We start from the raw sequence: 18631 nt of genomic DNA, 5'->3' as shown, positions 1-18631 counted from the left end.
ACCTACAGGTGAAGGTCGGAAAATTAGAATATGGGGTAAAAGTTAATTTATTTCAATAATTCAACTTAAAAGGTGAAACATATATATTACGTAGTCTCATTACATGCAAAGCAAGATATATTAAGCCTTTATCTGTTATCATTTTGATTGAATTGTTCATTCATAAAATATTCAAATTTTTTTAGATTTTTTATTTGGGGTTTTCATAAATTGTGAGCCATAATCATCAAAATTATAACAAATAAAGGCTTGAAATATCTCACTTCGCATGTAGTGGGAAATAATGTATTTAAAATATTTGTTTCACCTTAGTTGAATTTACTGAAACGAATGAAGTGACATGACATCAATAAATAACAGAGCGAACCAACACATGTTGCTGTCTTTAATGTATCCTGTCCTTTATTTTGTTCATTATTGTTAGTTCGTTGTTCATGTGTGTGCAAGTGTGTGTGCTTGTGTGAGAGACATACATGGGACAATTGTGAAATAACGCAACTTTTAATTCCCAATTACGTAACAATTCCGTATTTCAAGGGACGGGTGGCAACCCTGCCCAACATCTGTTTTTCAAATCTGAAGCCTTTGGGAAAGTAGAGACATCTACAGTTCCTTCAATGGCCACAAGGGGCCGGCTCTGAACAGGAACCCATGTTTGAATACAACCTGGTCAGCCATCCTAAACCTTCTCCTCTTTACAAATGGAATCAGTCGGGTTCCTCTGACTAGACTTTGATTTCCATGAAGTGGAAGCCCAATAAAGAAGAAACTGCCTCAGGTCACCTGTGGATAGACATCCAACCAATCAGAGAAAGGAATCATGTGACACAGAGCTACAAGCAGATGTGTATCGACAACATACATCCAACATGTCTGCAGTGGATCCCTGGAGAAAACCAGCTGAAGCTTTTATGGTAAAAACTCTGCAGCATCTTCGTTGTTCTGACCAGTAGATCTTGGACGCTCCTGTTTGAGTCGTTACATAAAGCCCCACCCCCAGCTGGTTGTGAACAGTTATATAAATCATACATTTAAGCATCACTGGGGATGTGTTTTTTTTTTTCTCCCTTTGTCTCCATATGTTTAATACCAAGTTTGGTAAAACCTAAAGCATATACTGTATATGCATTTTAATCTTCAAACAGAGGTTGTTTATTTGTGTGTGTGTACATGTGCATGGGTGTGTGTGTGTGAGTGTATTTCCTTCACCAGCCGTATTAGCAGCCTCCTATGTGGGCGTGTGGTTTTGATATGTGACAACTGCACAGCGGTCTCTGGTGTGCAACAGCTACCCATCACTTTAGCTCTATATCGACTTCTGAGCTTCAAATAAGGACCAATTGAACATAATTATTCTTATATTCAAGAAAATCAAGAAAATTCATGAAACGTGAACAGAATAAACAATTGTGTAAAATGATCACAGAGTTACATTTACATGTTTCAACATTCATGGGAATGTTAGAAGTTCTGAACTTAAATAATCTCTTTCTACCTCTGACCAGTGTAGAACTGGGGTTAATGAAGATGACAGAAATGTTGCTGTCATTCTCAGACTTTACACTTTAACGTCTGATACGGAAGGATATTCTCACTTACTGTATATGCTCAACTACTAAAACACATCTTCTTCTTTTCCTTTTGGCTGCTCTCTTCAGGGGTCGCCACAGCAAGCCATCCGTCTCCATCTGCTTCCTCTTCTCTCACACCAACCAACCTCATGTCCTCCTTCACTACATCCATGAATCTCCTCTTTGCTCTTCCTCTGGGGCTCCTGGCAGTCCCCACTTTAGCATCTTCTTCCCAATAAACTCACTATTCCCCCTCTGTACACGTCCAAACCATCTTAGTCTGGCCTCTCTGACTATCTACCGTAACTTGTGCCGTCCCTCTGATCTTTTCATTCCTGATCTTATCCATCCTCGTCACTCTCAAAGAGAACCTCAACATCTTTATTAGGGCCCGAGCTGTACAGTGCGAGGACCCTCTTGTTTCTGATTGCTGCAACTCTGCCTCCTGTCCTTTGCTCAGGGCCACAGTCTCTAAGCCAAACAACTTCGCTGGTTTCAACACACTCTTTTAGACATGTTCTAAAAATGAAAAAAAAAGACACATTTATATTCAATCTTCGCATTTTGTTTGTCAGAACATCAGTATGTTGATTAAATGAGCTCACCAACGATGTCATGGAGGTGGTTGTGATTGGACGCCAGCAGCAGCTACCTGCTCTATTAACCCAAGACAGTGTGAAAAATACTATAAGCTGGAAGTCTCTGCACAACAAGGGCATGAAACCAGACCTTCCAGTACCAGAGGTCCAGATGCACCTGCAGATCCAGTTCACCTATAAAACTGGTTCACCTGCAGAAGAACCAGAGTATCCACACATGTAATCAGACAATAACTGTATTAATAAGCCAGGGGCATCGTCCAGAATTGTGTTTTATTCTCAGAAACTTCATCAAACATTAGCAGGAAGAGCTGCAGGAGCCTGACGGGTTAATCAGGTCAATGAAACCTCCTGACAGACATCAGCAGAGTAGGTTGGTCTGCTTATTAATCATCACCTTCCTGCAGCACTGATTCTGACGCCTCTTACCATCTGTGGTTTTGTAATGATTTTATATGTCTTTGTGTAAGCACTAAGGTCACCGTGACAACCAGAATGTGAAAAAGTAAGAGGGCAACCAGGTCACATGACCCCGCTGTTTTTTCCTTTTCTGAGAGGAAGTGTGTGTGTTAGTGTGTGTGTGCGTGAGAGAGAGTGAGAGATGTCACACAGCCACATTGCGTGACAGTTTTTCACACTGTGCAACATTGCATGACAAGCTGAAACCACACACATGCACGCACGCACACACACGGGCACACACACAGTCTTGTGTGTGGGTATATGTGAGACATCACAGCATTATGTGAAAAAAGTAACATTTATTAATCGCTGATTGACAGAGAAATTTTTGTGGTCTTGCTTGACCTCACGGTGTCCTTAAAACAACAGCAGGATGGAAATGAAGTTCAAGCTGCTCCAAGTGTGAAAACAAATATGAGAGCAGTGATGGCAACTGGGTGATTCACCTCAAGGATCGGATTAATCCAGCTAGACCCAGTCCAGACCTGAACCCATCCAGCTGGTCCAAACCCTGAGATCCAGACCTCCTGAACGAGAAGGTCCAGGTCTCTGACCATCTGTTTGGAGAACTGATTTGTTTGTGATTTCTATGTCAACGGATCCCTCGAATGTACCTGGGATGTACCCACATGTACCCACGCCTGAACACACGTGTTTTTGTGTTGGCACAAACAGGAAGTTGACATAAACAGAAGAACATCGTGTTCACAGAGACACCACAGACACCTCACACCGATACCACTACTATGAATTTAACTGAAAGTACAGAACAGTTGAAAGTACCAAACTTTTGCCCAGCTCTGTCGTCATTGTTACCATGGCAGTCTAGCGGCTAAAACAGGAAACTGTTTGGATTTGCATAGTTTCTGAACGTCTAGCTCAAATAGACAAACCAGCACACACAACCAGGCCCGCCTGGCAACGACCTCAGCTTCAGTGACGTCTTCAAGTCCTGACCTGAGTCTAGACAGTTTCGATCCTACCTGAGCTGACCTCAGTCAGCTCACGCAGCACTGGTTCGAGTCACGAATGACCTTCTTATGGCCTCAGATAAGGGACTAGTGTCCATACTGGTTCTACTGGACCGCAGTGCTGCTTTTGACACTGTAGATCAGCATCTTACTACACAGGTTAGAGTATGTTGTTTGGATTAAAGGGGCGGCTCTAGGTTGGTTTAAATCATATCTGACAGATTCCAGTTTGTTCATGTACATGAGGTTTCTTCAGAACAGTCGAGGGTCTATTATGGTGTTCTGCAGGGTTCAGTGCTAGGGCCAATCTGGATCAGTTTATACATCTTTATACATCAGTTACATCACACTGCAGTAGGGCATCAACATGATCTGCTGATAGTGAGCGGTGCCCTTCAACCTTTGGCACTCCTCTTCTTTCTTACATGTTTGCAGGCCAGAGCTTCAGGAGCTGCATGCTGACCTGCAGTCCCCCCAATGATCATCCCAGTGTCTGCTGTCTACACCTGTTTATACACCTCTGTAGTTCATCAACTAATCATGTATCAGTCATATGTACTGTACATGGAACTCCTAGTCCTCCAGCTAACGGATAATGACTACTAATATGCTGTATTTTCTCTTATTTACCATTGACAATATATGTGTCTACACTCTCTCTCTTTTTCATAGTCTCTGTCATATCTCCCTCCTCTTTTCATCATCTTCTTGGGTGGCCTTCAGCAGGAGGGCCCCCCCTTATGATTCAGCTCCTGGTCAAGGTTTCTTCCCTCCTAAAGGGGAGTTTTTATTGCCACTGTTTGGCTTAAAGGTTTTTCTCCTGTTAGGGGGCCATTGTTATTTAATAATTGCTCAGGGGTTGTGTTCTGGGTCTCTGGAAAGTACATACAGAACCATTTGTATTATAATATTGTAATATAAATAAAACTGAGTTGAAACTGGAAGCTGGCTGGGACATGCCCATCTTTGTTTAGTAACTACAATCTAACTTTCTCACCCATCATACTTTCTGGGCTTTCTTTATCTCCTCTGTAGTGATGTCCAGTGTTGCTCTGTGAACTAAATTTATCATTGTGTGATGTGATGATGTGAACAAGACGCAGTTGTTGGAAAAGAGAACCAGGATGGAAACTAAAACTTTACAGGGTTTTGGTTGCAGACAGAGACAGAGCACAATGACAGCAGGCAACCCTTCCTAAACTTAAGATGCTACTGCTACTTTGGCGGTCAAATAGATCAAACTGTTGTTGATCAGCAAAAATTTCTTATAATTATTTACCCAACAGGCTGATTGCTACCAAATAGCTATAAAATCCACTTGGGTCTGGATCCAGACCTGCAGTTCCCCTACTGAAAACTCTGGTCTGGATCCAGACCTGTATATCCTTTACTGATCATTAGGGTCTGGCTCCAGACCTGCAGTTCCCATACAGACCACTAGGATCTGGATCAGTTCTCATGAGAACAACATGGGTACCATGTGGTGAAAACCTAAACACTTCTCACGTCTCACATTTATTGGACCAAGGCTGACGTTCCTGTTGTGGTCCAGAGAGTTTTCAGAGATTTTTGGGAATGATGATGGATGTGGGTGATTGACACTGGTGGGATCCTCACAGCCAATAGAATCAATGGAGAACCCACAAACCCAAGTCACTTCAGGATTCATCCAGTGACATATCAGTGTGCTGCTTTGTACAATGTTTTATAATCAAGAAATTATCTGCTAGAAAATTATTTAAATGACTCCCGGAGAATTGTAGTTGCAGGAATCCAGAGTCGTCACTGGAATGTGATTCATGTTGAAACACCAAAGATGAGACTGGACCTCACTCTGAACAATTTTCTCTCTCAGGAATACTTTTTCTCTGCAGTATATGTAGCTACACAACAGAGGTTTTTCACGTGTGTAGGGGATATCGTTTTACTTTTTATGTGTATGCATAAAATCAAATCAAATCAATCTTTATTTGTTTAGCGTTTTTCATACAAAATAAAAAATGCAACGCAAAGCACTTTACATAAAACATAAAACTTAAAAAAGGCCAGAACGACCTCCAGGACGACACCCCTGCAGGCCAGAGTCACTCCCAGCATGGAGGCTCCCCATGAGGAAACACTGGAGCTAAAAGCTACAAGAAAGCAGGATAAGATAGGCTATGAGGTTAAAATACACACTAAAAGAGTTTAAAAGTATAACATAAAATCCTAAAAGTAGGCCTAAAAAGCAAGACCTGCTAAAACAAGCATAAGAACAACTTAAAACCATAAGAGCATAAGACCTGGGTTAAAACAACAAGAACAGCTAGTTTACAAGCCAATTTAAAAAGTATGTATGCAGTACCTTATTTTACGCCATGTGAGTTGGGCTGTAGAAGGTAAAGTTGTTGTTTTGTTGTCTTACAACTACCAGCTCAGTCATCCTTGCGTGTGTTGCATCACATTTTACTTGGTAAAAACCATGTAGGGTACTTTATTTATATAGCCCTTTACACTTTACCTTTTGCTGTGCCAAAGTGCTTTACAGCAAGTAATAGATAAAAAGGAGGATAAATTGGAACAATAAAAAACAATAAAATACATCAAAATCTAATAAGATAAAATGTTAATGATGTCTGTTGTTTGGACCAGAACTTACCTTTCAGCGTTAGATGGTATAAAGTCAGTATGATATCTATCATATGATGATACCTGGGCAAGGGGGCATGTGTGTGTATGTGTGTGTGTGTGTGTGTGTGTGTGTGTGTGTGTGTGTGTGTGTGTGTGTGTGTGTGTGTGTGTGTGTGTGTGTGTGTGTGTGTGTGTGTGTGTGTGTGTGTAAACAACCGTTAAACCGTGCTGTGACGGTGGTATTAGTATTGTTATGGTTCAAACACGTCTGTCAGGTCTGTGTTTGTGCTTGTGCACAGTCAGACAGATGTGTGTGTGTGTGTGTGTGTGTGTGTGTGTGTGTGTGTGTGTGTGTGTGTGTGTGTGTGTGTGTGTGTGTGTGTGTGTGTGTGTGTGTGTGTGTGTGTGTGTGTGTGTGTGTGTGTGTGTGTGTGTGTGTGTGTGTGTGTGTGTGTGTCTGTACACGTGTGCTGGAGGACGCTCCTCCTCCAACAGTTTGCGTAACGTCTACATCTCCTTCCTTTGACTCGTCACTTTGTGGTTTAACGGACAAAGACTGAAAACTGAACACTGCAGGGACAGAGACGCTGAAGTACGGTTGAGTCCTCACGCATCCATCCACCTGCTGTCCATCCACCTGCTGTCCATCCACCTGCTGTCCATCCACCTGCTCTCCATCCACCTGCTGTCCATCCATCTCCTGGTAATTAACTGCTGATTACACACACATACACACACACACACACACAGAAAAACTGTTCAAACAAAGAGCGGGACTTCAGAGTAACAGTTGAAACTGTTGTGCAGCAGCTAGTGGCGAAGAGATACTCTGCAGAGATACTGGTTTATGCAAACATACTGAACATAAAGGTTTTAGTGGGCTGAACATGCCGCCCTCAGATGCAGATAGTTCAGAGCAGTTACATCTGAGGCGTTTCTGTCTGCGGTGGTCTTGTTCAAACATTAGTTTCGCCAGACTTAAGTGTCTGAAAGCTGCCGGGTCACATGCCCCGCTTAGCTTCTCACTCTGGGATTCTGCACTTTTGTGGTTGTTTTCTGAATAAAAACTGACATTGGTGCAGCTCGTCTGAGGTTGGACCTGCTGGCTTCATGTGCTGCTGAATCAGAGTCTTACACCTGGTACACCTGGTTTTTTACTGGCAGTAGCTTGGATATTTTTAACTGCACACCCTATGTATGTATGTATGTTTTTATGTTGTTGATGTTCTATTTGTCTTTTAATGCTGCTCCTTATGCCTTTTAAATTGCCCCTCGGGGACAAATAAAGTGTTTTGAATTGAATTGAATTGAATTGGTAGCAGTGCCATGGTCTGGGTCGGTCCATCCCAGGTTGGATATACTGAATTTTAAGACCGGTTTTATTGTGGACATGCTAGTTATTATACAATTTATCACGTTTACCGTGCCTGGACTGTTTTCTCTGTCACACTGAATAAAAGATAAATATCCTATAATGTACGAGGATGATGTGATGTTCGGGCATGCGTGATGACCAGGGTAAAAACACCTTCCTTCTGAGGGAACCTGGTGGCAGTATCATGGTCTGGGCCTGTTTTCAAATACACCAAGTAAAAGTACATCATGGCGGGAAAAGTACATTGTGAGGCCGGGTGTCCCGACCGAGCGCACTCGGACACGTGGCGGGGCTGGGAGAGTCAGACATCCCCCCTCTAACCAGCTCAGCCACAGGCGCAAATGTCAGACAGGAAGTGATGCAACTCTGAGGCAGATGTCTGTGCAGCAGGGAAGCATGTGACCGGAGAACTGAACATGTTTGTGTTTGTGTTACAGATGAACGAGTTACTCCACATAAACTCCACCTCCATGGATGACTTCATCACCGCCATGACTACGGAGGTAATTACATCTCACTTATGACTCATCCTGCATCCAATAGGGACTCCCATCCATATTCAGGGTATTCAAGGTATATTAAGGTATATCCAGGTGTGTTTGTCAGGACTGGTATGGTGAGGACCCAGATGCAGGAGAGAGAGTGGGAGGCCGGAGTTCTCAAAAAACAAGGATTTATTAACAAAAAGGCAATAACCAAAAACAAAGCGCTGCTTAGCAGGATCAAAACTCACAGGAAAAGGGATAAAAAAACTAGAGCAAATGGAGCACATGGGGGGAAGCACAGTACGGAACCATGAGGAGCAAGGGAATGACAAGACCAGATATACACAGGGTATAACGAGACACAACGAAACACAGGTCAGACAATCAGGGCAGATGGGACACAGGCGGGGCAAAACAGAAACTCAAAGACTGGCGGGAAGAGTCAAACCCTGACAGTGTTCAGCTAATATTTTTAGTTTTCTTCTCTTCAAGCAATTGAGGTTTTAGAAGAGAAGTTTCATACCTGCGACAGTTTAGCTGTATTGGCTGAAACTGTCTATTCTGAAACTATAAATATACCGTATCATAAGTGACAAAATACTGTACATCTGATCAGCCCATGTTCAGGTATTTCCGGGAGTGTTCAGGCTTATATCCAAGTGTGTCCACATGTGGTCAGGTACACTCAGGTTAGGCATGTCAAGGTGTATTCAGATGTGTTTCCAGGTATTTCCAGGTGTATTCAGTTGTATCATGTCTTCTTGTCAGGACCCACTGTCCCTCCTTCCCTCCTCCACCACCGAGGAGGACTATGACTATGACAAGTTTGCGGACATGATGTGTGACCGGGAGTCTGTGCGGAACTTCAGAGGTAATTTCGAGCCACCACTTTTCTGGCTGATCGCCATCATCGGTGGTGCGGGGAACCTCGCCGTGGTGTGGATCTACCTGCACTTCCGCCGGCGGCTGAAGACCATGACGGACGTGTACCTGCTGAACCTGGCGGTGGCTGACCTTCTCTTCCTGGTGACACTGCCGCTCTGGGCGGCCGAGGCATCACATAGCTGGATCTTCGGCACCGCCCTCTGCAAGATTAACTCCGCCTTGTACAAGGTGAACTTATTCAGCAGTATGCTGCTGCTCACCTGCATCAGTGTGGACCGTTACATCGTTATCGTGCAGACCACCAAGGCGCAGAACACACAGCTAAAGCGCCGCCACTACAGCCGGCTGGTGTGTGTGGGGGTGTGGCTGCTGGCGGTGGTGCTCGCCACACCTGAGCTGGTGTTTGCTGAACCTGCACAGGCGGAAAGCATGACCTACTGCAGGATGGTGTTCCCGGCCAACGTGGGCAACCGCACCAAGATCCTGGTGCTCTCGCTGCAGGTGAGCATGGGATTCTGCCTGCCCTTCATCGTCATGGCCTTCTGCTACAGCGTTATTGTCGCTAAGCTCCTCAAGACCCGCAACTTCCAGAAGCACAAGGCCATGCGCGTCATCCTGGCTGTGGTGGTGGTCTTTGTCGTGTCTCAGCTGCCCTACAATGCCATGTTGGTGGTGGAGGTGTCACAGGCATCCAACATGACCGTGACGGACTGTAAGGCCGTGAAGAGGCTGGATGTGGCCAGGCAGATACTGAAAAGCATAGCCTACATGCACGCCTGTATCAACCCCTTCCTCTATGTCTTTGTGGGCGTGCGGTTTCGCAATGACATCTTGCATATGCTGCAGTGCTGCTTCTGCATACCGACGCAAACCAAGAAACCTCCAGGGAAGTTCAGGAGTCCCCTGAGCTCCACCAGGGCCACCGTAATGTCCGACAGCGACACCTCACAGGCTCTGTCCCTGTAGAGACACCCTCAAGAAGATCTTATGGCACAGTCACTTGCAAAAGTTTGAACGCCCCTCTTTCAATAAAATGTTTGATGAAAAATCATCTGATCAGTGGGTTGTACTGATCAGTACAACCCAAAGCAGCTTGCATTGACTGAGAGGTGTACAGGTCCCAGATTATCATCAAATGCTGTCTTTGGTTTCCTCTAAACATGGTTCTGGACATTAAAACAAATCTCATCCGTCCATAGGACATTGTTCCAGAAATCTGATGGTTTGTTCAGATGCAGTTTGTAAAACTCAGTCGTGCTTCCATGTTCTTGGAAATTCACTCCTGAGGAGATTGACAACTGTCATGACCTACTTAGATCTTACTGATATATTAGGGGTGCTCAGGATTGCCTAAGTGCATGAGTGTATGTGCTTTTTTCTTTGGCTTATTTTTTTAATTTTTGGTTTAAATATGATCGGATGAATTTTTTTCATGATGTTTTTACACAAGAATCCTTTTATCAAAAGCGGAAGTACTAAAGTCATAAATACGTCAGTGGTTTTTCTTAAGTTTAAAAACAGTTTTTGTGTGACTGAGGTGTCAGAGAGGTTAAAACTCCCCTTATCACAACTTTCAGAGCCCAGAGTTGTGAAGAGCTCTGAGCCGGACGAAGGTGTTTACATGATAAAGATTATTTGAGTTCTGGTGGTGTTTGTGCGGGCAGGACACGGGTCTTCAACCTGGGACTGTTACAACAAGGATGCTCAAACCCTGCCGAGAGTCACCTAAAAGGTCTAAAAGGTCCTAACTATGAGGCCTTATCCCAATGAGACATGTTTCCAGGAACTTCCCAAGCATTTACATGGACCAAATCAAAACTTTCCTAAGACTTTGCGGGGATCAGGATTTTTCTGGACATTTATCAGATGTTTCCAGATACTTTTAAAGACTTTCCCACAAGTTCTTCATGATTTCCCCAGGGTTAGGGTTTTTCTGGACTTCCTCAAAATATTTCCTGATATGTTAAGGAGTTTTCCAGAAGAAATGTTCTCAAAGTTTTCAGAATGTTTCCAGATAATTTGCTCTTCTGTAAATTGAATGTAAAGCTGCTTTTTTTTGCTTTTTTCTTTTTAAAAAAATAACAAAAAAACAAAAAAAAGACCCTGAAAATGTGTGATATTTTCAGCTGCTGTTGATGGAGACGGGTCGGTGGTGTTTGTGTTGGATTGAGGTAATATCATATTCTGAGTGTTAAACTGAGCCGAACATGTCTCTGTCATGAAATGTGTATGTGCCAACATGTGCTAATGCATGCTTGCAGAAGCCAGGCTGTCCTCGTGGTCTCTGTACCTGTATATATTTTGGTGGCAGTTTGTCATCGTGTATGTCACTGTTTTCACATATAAATGTGTTTGTTTGAAATTCTGAGAATAAAGTGTGTTTAAAGAGTTCAGTGCTCGTCTGAGTGTGAAAAACAGGAGGAAGTTGATCAAACTTTGTCACAGGTTTTCTTCACATCCTTCCTGCCTCCATCCTGTTCATGTTTTTGAGCTGAACTTCTGCAAAATTGTCTCAGACATTCAGAAACGCTCAGTTCCGAGCACCTGAGAAGGTGGGATCACTTCCACAAATCACATCACTGTTTCTGATGAACACAAACCGGCTCAGGTGATGCAAGCCCAAACTCCTTCCTGCCTGACCTGTTCCTGAGGTTCCTGCTCTAAAGCAACGTGACTAAACTTAAATAATTTTATCTCTGCAACTACCAGGTGTACATTAATAAATCTGGTATTAAGATAGAGGAAACGTGAGATTTAGGCAGGAATCTAAAGTTAAGTATAAATATTATCACAGTAAATGTAGATGGAACACAGCAGCACCCGCATAAATCTACTTTGGGAGCTCATACCTTTTTGGATTCATGTGGTGAAAACCTGAACACTCTAGAAATCCATTGTAAGGCATCTACTGTATCTTTCCATTATTTATAACCACTGCTGTCTACCCTGGGTTACGGTAGTCTGCCGGAGCCTATCCCAGCCAGGTTGGGCAAATTCAGGGGTACCTGCCACCAGTCCATTGCTGGTCCCACATCAAGATTTATGTTGTCTGTTTACAATTGACAAGATTCTATTGTCAATCTTATTTGTGATCACAATATTGAATTATTTAGTCAATACTAGTGAATAAATGTGTCTTGCATAACTCTGGCTCTACCTAGGCTCAACTCTATGCCCCCCAGAAACCACAGGAACCACTTCTCTTTGTTGTGGTGTATTGTCCACCTCAGTACTGTTTGTACAAGGAGGAATTTGATGAATCATGTGAGCAGCAACTCATCTAACCCGCCTGCCACATCACAACCAGGAAAAAATATGGAACGTCATGTGACCTGAGGATGAAAAAAAAAGTGCTTTCATTACAGGTTTGGAACATGTTTTTTTTTTTTCAAATCAAACAGAAACTAAATCAAATGTAAAGTGTTATTTTTTTTTCTGTGTTACATGTCTTTACTAAAATGTCATGTTTCCATCAGGTGTTTTTTCAATCAATAATTTCAAGGGGAATGAAGATGCACATACAGATTCTTTCTCCCAGCGCTTTGTGATACCATGAATTTACTGATGGTGAAACACTGAAGATCAGACTGAATTCTGAGTTGGACTCTCTGAGTTGTTTTTTTTTGTTAATCTTTCCCTGTGTGCTCAGTGAGTTTTAGTTTCAAGGTGGTCATCCTAACACCTTCACAATTTGTGGAGTCTTTTAAAACTGGCTTGGTCAGCCATGTCGGGTTTACTTTTACCTTTTCCATTTATTACCATTTCCACAAATACAGAACGTTGGCATATTTGATAGGGTTGGTTTTGATATCTGTTTTTACCATTTTGTTATTGCCCAAAAATACAAATAAAAAGATTTATTAAAAAAAAAAAAAAAAGGTGCAGGGATGGGCCCTATGTGATGAATCATACAGGAGCTTCCAGGAGCCACTATTCAAAACAAGTAAGGGGGCTGCAGAATTGCAAATAGCATCTTGACTCAGCAAGTTTTTCCTATGAAACCAACTGTGATGGAAAGCCTTGGTTAAACCAAATCGACTGTGATAAGCATTGGCCGTGGCCTGGGTACAGAGTGCGCAATCTGATACTTTGTTCCTAAAAGATAAAATCTGACATTACAATTGTCTGTTTATCAGAATTGTAAGGATGAATCATCATTTGTGTTTTAAAATCATTATGCATCTTTTGTTCTGTGTCATTGCTGCATTGCATGATATATGTTCTGACCCAATTGCATGCAACTGCTTAATTAAATCTACTGAAATCTGGCTCATCTCTCAAGTCTTATTCTTGGTAACTTAGATGCATTAAGTTTCAGTCCAGATACTCACCTAATGGTTTAAAGATATTATACAGAGGCAGTGTTGGGGAAGTTACTTCCAAAAAGTAGTGTTTGATCATTCTTCTTTACTTTTTTAAAAAGTAACCCATTACTTTACTTAGTTACCTTCAATGTAAAGTAACGTTATTCGTTACTTTTATGTTACTTTTGTGCTTGATTTTGGGCAGGACTCCATATTGTTTTTAAATGTGTAGGCCTAATGTAGGCCTCCTACATAAAGTTTAATTGAGGACATAACATGTATTTCTTTTGTGCTCTTTATTCTGCACTTGACATGAACATATTTGGCTACAGGTTTCAACACCAAAGCCCCATGAAACAATAGCAAATACAGTAGACTCAATACAGGCTCCTTAGGAACAACATGAAAACCTCAAAATTGCTCATATGTCTCAAAATAAAACATGCCTCATCTAAATTCAACAGAAAAAATTACCTAAAAATGGCTTGATGTTGCTGGCTTGAGTGAATAACTCAGCCTTTCCACTGGTGCACTGGATGGTGTGGCAGTGTTGTTTTCATGAACACAGCTTTTACTCGTGGGGAAATGGTTGAGGATTAACTCTGAGCCTGATCTCATGTACTCAAGTACCTCTGCATCTGCGCTAAAGGACTTCATCCTCCTCCTCATCAAACGCAAGAGTCCTTCTCATTGGCACTGCTGTGTGCGGCAACTTCTCGAGTTTTATTCTCGGCCGACTCTGCATCCTGAGGTAAAGTGAGACATGCTGTGCCTAGACCACTGCACAAGCATGAAGCTGAGAAGTAGTGTCGCTGTCAAATATGTCCCTGGGGAAAGTAACTTGTTACCAATTTTTCGGTGAAAGTGCGTTACACTAGTTTTAGTACGGTAACGCTTTTCAAATAAATAACGCAGTACACACAACACTGTACGAGGCATTAATAGGTTTTTCCACAACATTTTGGCGGCCATGAAGGGACATCATCTCTGCGACTGGACCGGCACAGAGCGGAAACTTTGGCAAACTATCTGACAACCTTACCCGGCAGAGGCCTTCAGGGATGTGGACCTGATGTCTGCTCTGCGCGTGGGGGGTGAACTGCCCATTTACTTAATTTCAAATTGTTTCATAATTGAGATGATAGATGGAAGGTTGAGTCAAAGATCCTCTATACAGAAGATAGCACATTACCGTTACTGCCAATGGTATGAAATGGTATACACTTCCGGTCTCCTAAGTGGGCGTGGTCGCCCCTCTGACCTCACTTCCTGTCTCCTAAGTGGGCGTGGCCGCCCCTCTCCCCACATCGTTTTGGAACATACAACACTAGATACAGTACAACTTTCTTCCAAAAAGACTTAAATAATAAAAATAACAGTATTATTAAGCAAAGAAGCAAGTTTTCGTTTAAGTTTTAGTTTTTTCGTTTTAGTTTTAAACTTCATTTTATCCGATGGGAAAACGATGAGAGCCAAATCTCGCGAGAGTGTGTTGCTCAGACAGAGACAGGTCTCAAACAAAGTTCATTTTCTCCTAATCTGTCGGTCTGAAAATTGCCATTTGGGTGTCAGAATGTTCAGAAGGTTTGTGGCTTTTGAAAAATGGGTCCCATATTTACTTAGGTTACTATGGGGCGAATTAATTCGTAATAATCTGTGCTCACGTTCACTTTGCCCATAGGACTCAATAGACTCAGGACCTACTTCCGGTCTCCTAAAGGGGCGTGGCAGTCACGTGACACAGATACAGGAAACACAACCGTAGTGGGCTGTCTCGTTTATTGAACGTCTCTGGTTGAGTACATTTGGTTTAATCAAACTGGCCATGGCTAAATTTTCCATCACACCAACAAAAATCGATCAGCAGTGTTCCTACTCCGCTGTGGACATTTTGGATATTTTTTGTTTGTTTGACATTTGTGGATGCCTAGTCTGGTTGTGGTTCCATCTATCCTTTTACCGATTGGTTGGATGTCTCCCCAGTGGTGTCTGTTATGTTTGGAAAACTAAAGGATCATAGTAAACACCCAGAGTGCAGACATCCAGAAAAAGGGGCCTACCTCCGTGAGAGCAAACAAGCCAAGAGAAGGAAAATGATGAAGCAGCTGCAGCAACTCATTCCACTACAGGGTTTGATTTAGGTGACAAAGACACAGGGCCCAGACAGGTAAAGCTGAAGAGCTACCCACATGATACTTTTGGTACACAGAAGCGAGCATTTCACCACAGCTGGTTTGAAAAGCACAACTGGTTAGAATATTCAGTCAACCAGGTAGAGTGTTTGGCAAAAACATCAAACATGATAGTCTGGTCAGTAGTGGTTGCAAGAACTGGAAGAAAGCTTTAGTCATCTTTGGCATGCATGAGATGGCACAAACACATAAGGACAGTGTTGTTGCATGGAAAAGCTTGTGCTCGTGCGCTACGTTCGCTCATATCCTGTGCATCTCTTGGGGGCTAAGCCCCCCCTGTCCTTAAAACCTAGTGCCTGCCCTGCCTCCCACAAACCAAACTGCCATAGAACGGTAGTTGTAACAACTGCACTATTACCAGGGCAACGGACACTTACACAACAGCGTCCAAAGGCAGTTTCTCCTGTGTTCTTCTAAGATTCAAAGACGATCCAATCTAGAAGAACCAGGCTTATTCTTCATATCAAAGAGGAAAACAATCAGGGTGGCTGAACAGGCTATTTGTAGGAGCCGGCTGCTAGAAGTGGTTTTCCAGGGCACAGTGCGCTTTACTTTTCCTTTTACATTTTCTGTGATGCTGTATTTGGACTCGGTAAAGACAGTTCTAAGCTGTGAGGTCATATCTGCATTACTGGAACTGATGGTGTCGTTTGATGATGAAGAAACAAGATCTGGGAGGAAGTGTTTGTAGTCTGAGCTTTGTGAAGACACTTCCAAATGATGTAGAAATCATTGATTCTACTGGCTTTAATTCTCCTCACAGCTGTTAGTTTTCTGTCTTTAGTGAAATGATTTCAAGATTTTACGTCAGCAGCAGTCGACACAACAACACGAGTTACGGAAAGAGGAAGCTGACCTCAGATCAGTGGGTTTGATATTTTTTGCGGGTCATGTGTATCAGAAACAAGAGGAAAAACAAAATGTGACAAAAGCAGAAGTGAAAACTAAAACAACAAGATAATAAATGCAAACTGGTTATCACAATTTTAGGACAAAGCAGAGTCATGTAACAGGACAAACAGACTTGTTAGACGTCAGACAGTAGACTGGTGTCTATTCTGGTTCTGTTAGGCCTCAGAGGGTGGAGCTGAGTTACGGACTAATGGACTTCTGTTGTTACTGGTGGCCACTCACAGCTCTATGATGCTCAGTGCTTCATTTAATACCGTAGATCAGTGTCTCCCAACCTGGGGTCCGGGCCCCCCCTGGGGGGGCGCCAGAGATCTCTGGGGGGGCGCGAAACTTTGTCTGCTTTGAAATTACGCAGTTGTAAAAATTATATTTGCGAATGAGTCATTCATAAGACATTGTTAGGAATAATTTATGAATGTCTTGAATATTTTTTGTGTTTTTTTATACACTGGTGACAAACACAGGAAATGATTTCATTCCTTATTATTATATCATTACTCAACATTTAATCTAATAAGGAAAAATGTTAAAACATTTTGGTCTCATATTAAGAGACATTTTTCAGAAATATTTTATGTCCTTTTATGTCCTTTTGTGTGTATTTTTTACATTGGTGACATTGGAGAAAAACAAAGTCATATGTATAGAGAGTAAACCAAAGAGAAATGTATCAAAAAACATAATTAATGTTCAGTTTTTCAATTAAAGACTATTTTGGTGCTAGTATGTACGGGTCGGGGGGGGCCTGGCTGGTCTTAGACACAAGTAGGGGGGGCTCCAAGGAAAAAAGGTTGGGAACCACTGCCGTAGATCATAACATTCTTTTTCAGATGGACTTGTTATTGGAATTAAGTTAAAGTGGGTTGAAGATAGATTTCATTTGAATCAAGAGACTTCCTCACCCACCAGAGTTGGTCTCATGACTGATATTCAGATTTAACTATGATTCTTATTGAGGTACAGAAGCTTACAGTGTAGCATAGATCCTGCGATTTTCAGAAGAGTCAGATATGCAGGCTTCTGCACTCCTCAACTCGCCTCTTCCTACCTGAAGACAGCTAGGAGTATTATGGGTACACCCCTTTCTTCTTCCTGAGTGAGTATGGCTTCATATGCAGGACCATAGCCATATCAAACACCCTCACCACCCTCCTTACTGCACCCTTTCCCTGATACCATAAGGGTATGAGCTGCTTTTAGCCACAAGTATTGAAGATGGTAAATTGAGCGGCAGCCGGAGTGACCACCAGTCACAGCGGAGCTCCACTATTCTTCATCTCAACTGTGGAAGCACTTGTTTCAGATTTCGTTGGTTAGTGGAGATCAGTGACTGGAAAGTAGTGGTAGGTGAGTGTGACCAGACACCAGAGGAGGGAGAGAATGGTTTATACAGGCTGGCGAGTTAGAGAGACAGAGATGGAAAGGCGTCAGAAGTGTGTTAGGAAGATGGAAATAGTACCTTGAAGAGTTGATGAATGAGGAAAATAAAAAAGAAGAACAAAAAGTAAAAGAGGTGACTGTTGTGAACTGGGATGTAACAAAGATTAGAAGAGGTGAAGTTACGAGGGCATTGAAGAGGATGAATGATGATATACCTGTCATCATTCATCAGTATGTAAGTTTCTAGGAGAGTTGGCAGTAGAGTTTTTGATTAGGACATTCAATAAGATCTTAGAGCGTGAGAAGATGCCCCAAGGAATGGAGGCGAAATGTGCTGGTGCTCTTTAAGGACAAGGGAGACATGCAGAGTTGTGGCAACAACAGAGGAATAAAGTTGATGAACCATACAATGAGGTTATGGGAAAGAGTTGTAGAAGCTGGACTAAGGGCAGAAGTGAGTTTTTGTAAACAGCATGGTTCAGTACAGAGTACAGAGAAGTACAGAGGGAGCTGCAATGTGTCCTTGTAGAGACAAGGACACTTTCCCTGGGAAAGCAAATGAAAAGATGCTGAGAGAGGAGCTACGGTATTGTATGAGGAAGTCTGTACCAGAGATGTTTGCTAGAGTGGTGCAGGTTAGGGTTAGGGTATATGTATACGAAAAGATTGAAGTGTGCTGTAGGTATCACAGAGGAGTTCAAGGTGGAGGTGGGATGCATCAAGGATTGGCACTGAACTCATTCTTGATTGCCATGGTGATGGATAGACTGACAGATGAAGTCAGACAGGAATCTCCATGGATCATGATGTTTGCAGATGACGATGTGATCTGCAGCGAGCAGATTGAGGAAAATCTGGAGATGTCACAACTTGGGGGTGTTGGAC

At 42.6% G+C, this 18631-nt stretch overlaps 1 protein-coding gene across 1 annotated transcript; it reads left to right on the top strand.

Annotated features, from left to right (window-relative positions):
* The first annotated feature begins 6741 nt into the window (after nt 1-6741).
* On the top strand, nt 6742-11347 carry ccr9a (chemokine (C-C motif) receptor 9a). The gene is made up of 3 exons (XM_061732715.1): nt 6742-6916; nt 8026-8091; nt 8842-11347. Exons 2-3 carry the CDS (start codon nt 8026-8028, stop codon nt 9922-9924), a joined length of 1149 nt encoding a protein of 382 aa, XP_061588699.1. The 5' UTR covers nt 6742-6916; the 3' UTR covers nt 9925-11347.
* Nucleotides 11348-18631: the final 7284 nt, after the last annotated feature.

Source organism: Cololabis saira, chromosome 10 (genome assembly GCF_033807715.1).
Source record: "Cololabis saira isolate AMF1-May2022 chromosome 10, fColSai1.1, whole genome shotgun sequence".
Lineage (NCBI taxonomy): Eukaryota > Metazoa > Chordata > Actinopteri > Beloniformes > Belonidae > Cololabis > Cololabis saira.
This window is presented reverse-complemented; position numbering and strand designations above follow the sequence as displayed.

Coding starts and splice junctions, on each gene's coding strand:
- ccr9a (XM_061732715.1), top strand. CDS start 8,026: ATGAACGAGTTACTCCACATAAACTCCACCTCCATGGATGACTTCATC. Junction 8,092..8,841: donor TCACCGCCATGACTACGGAG/GTAATTACATCT, acceptor TCTTCTTGTCAG/GACCCACTGTCCCTCCTTCC.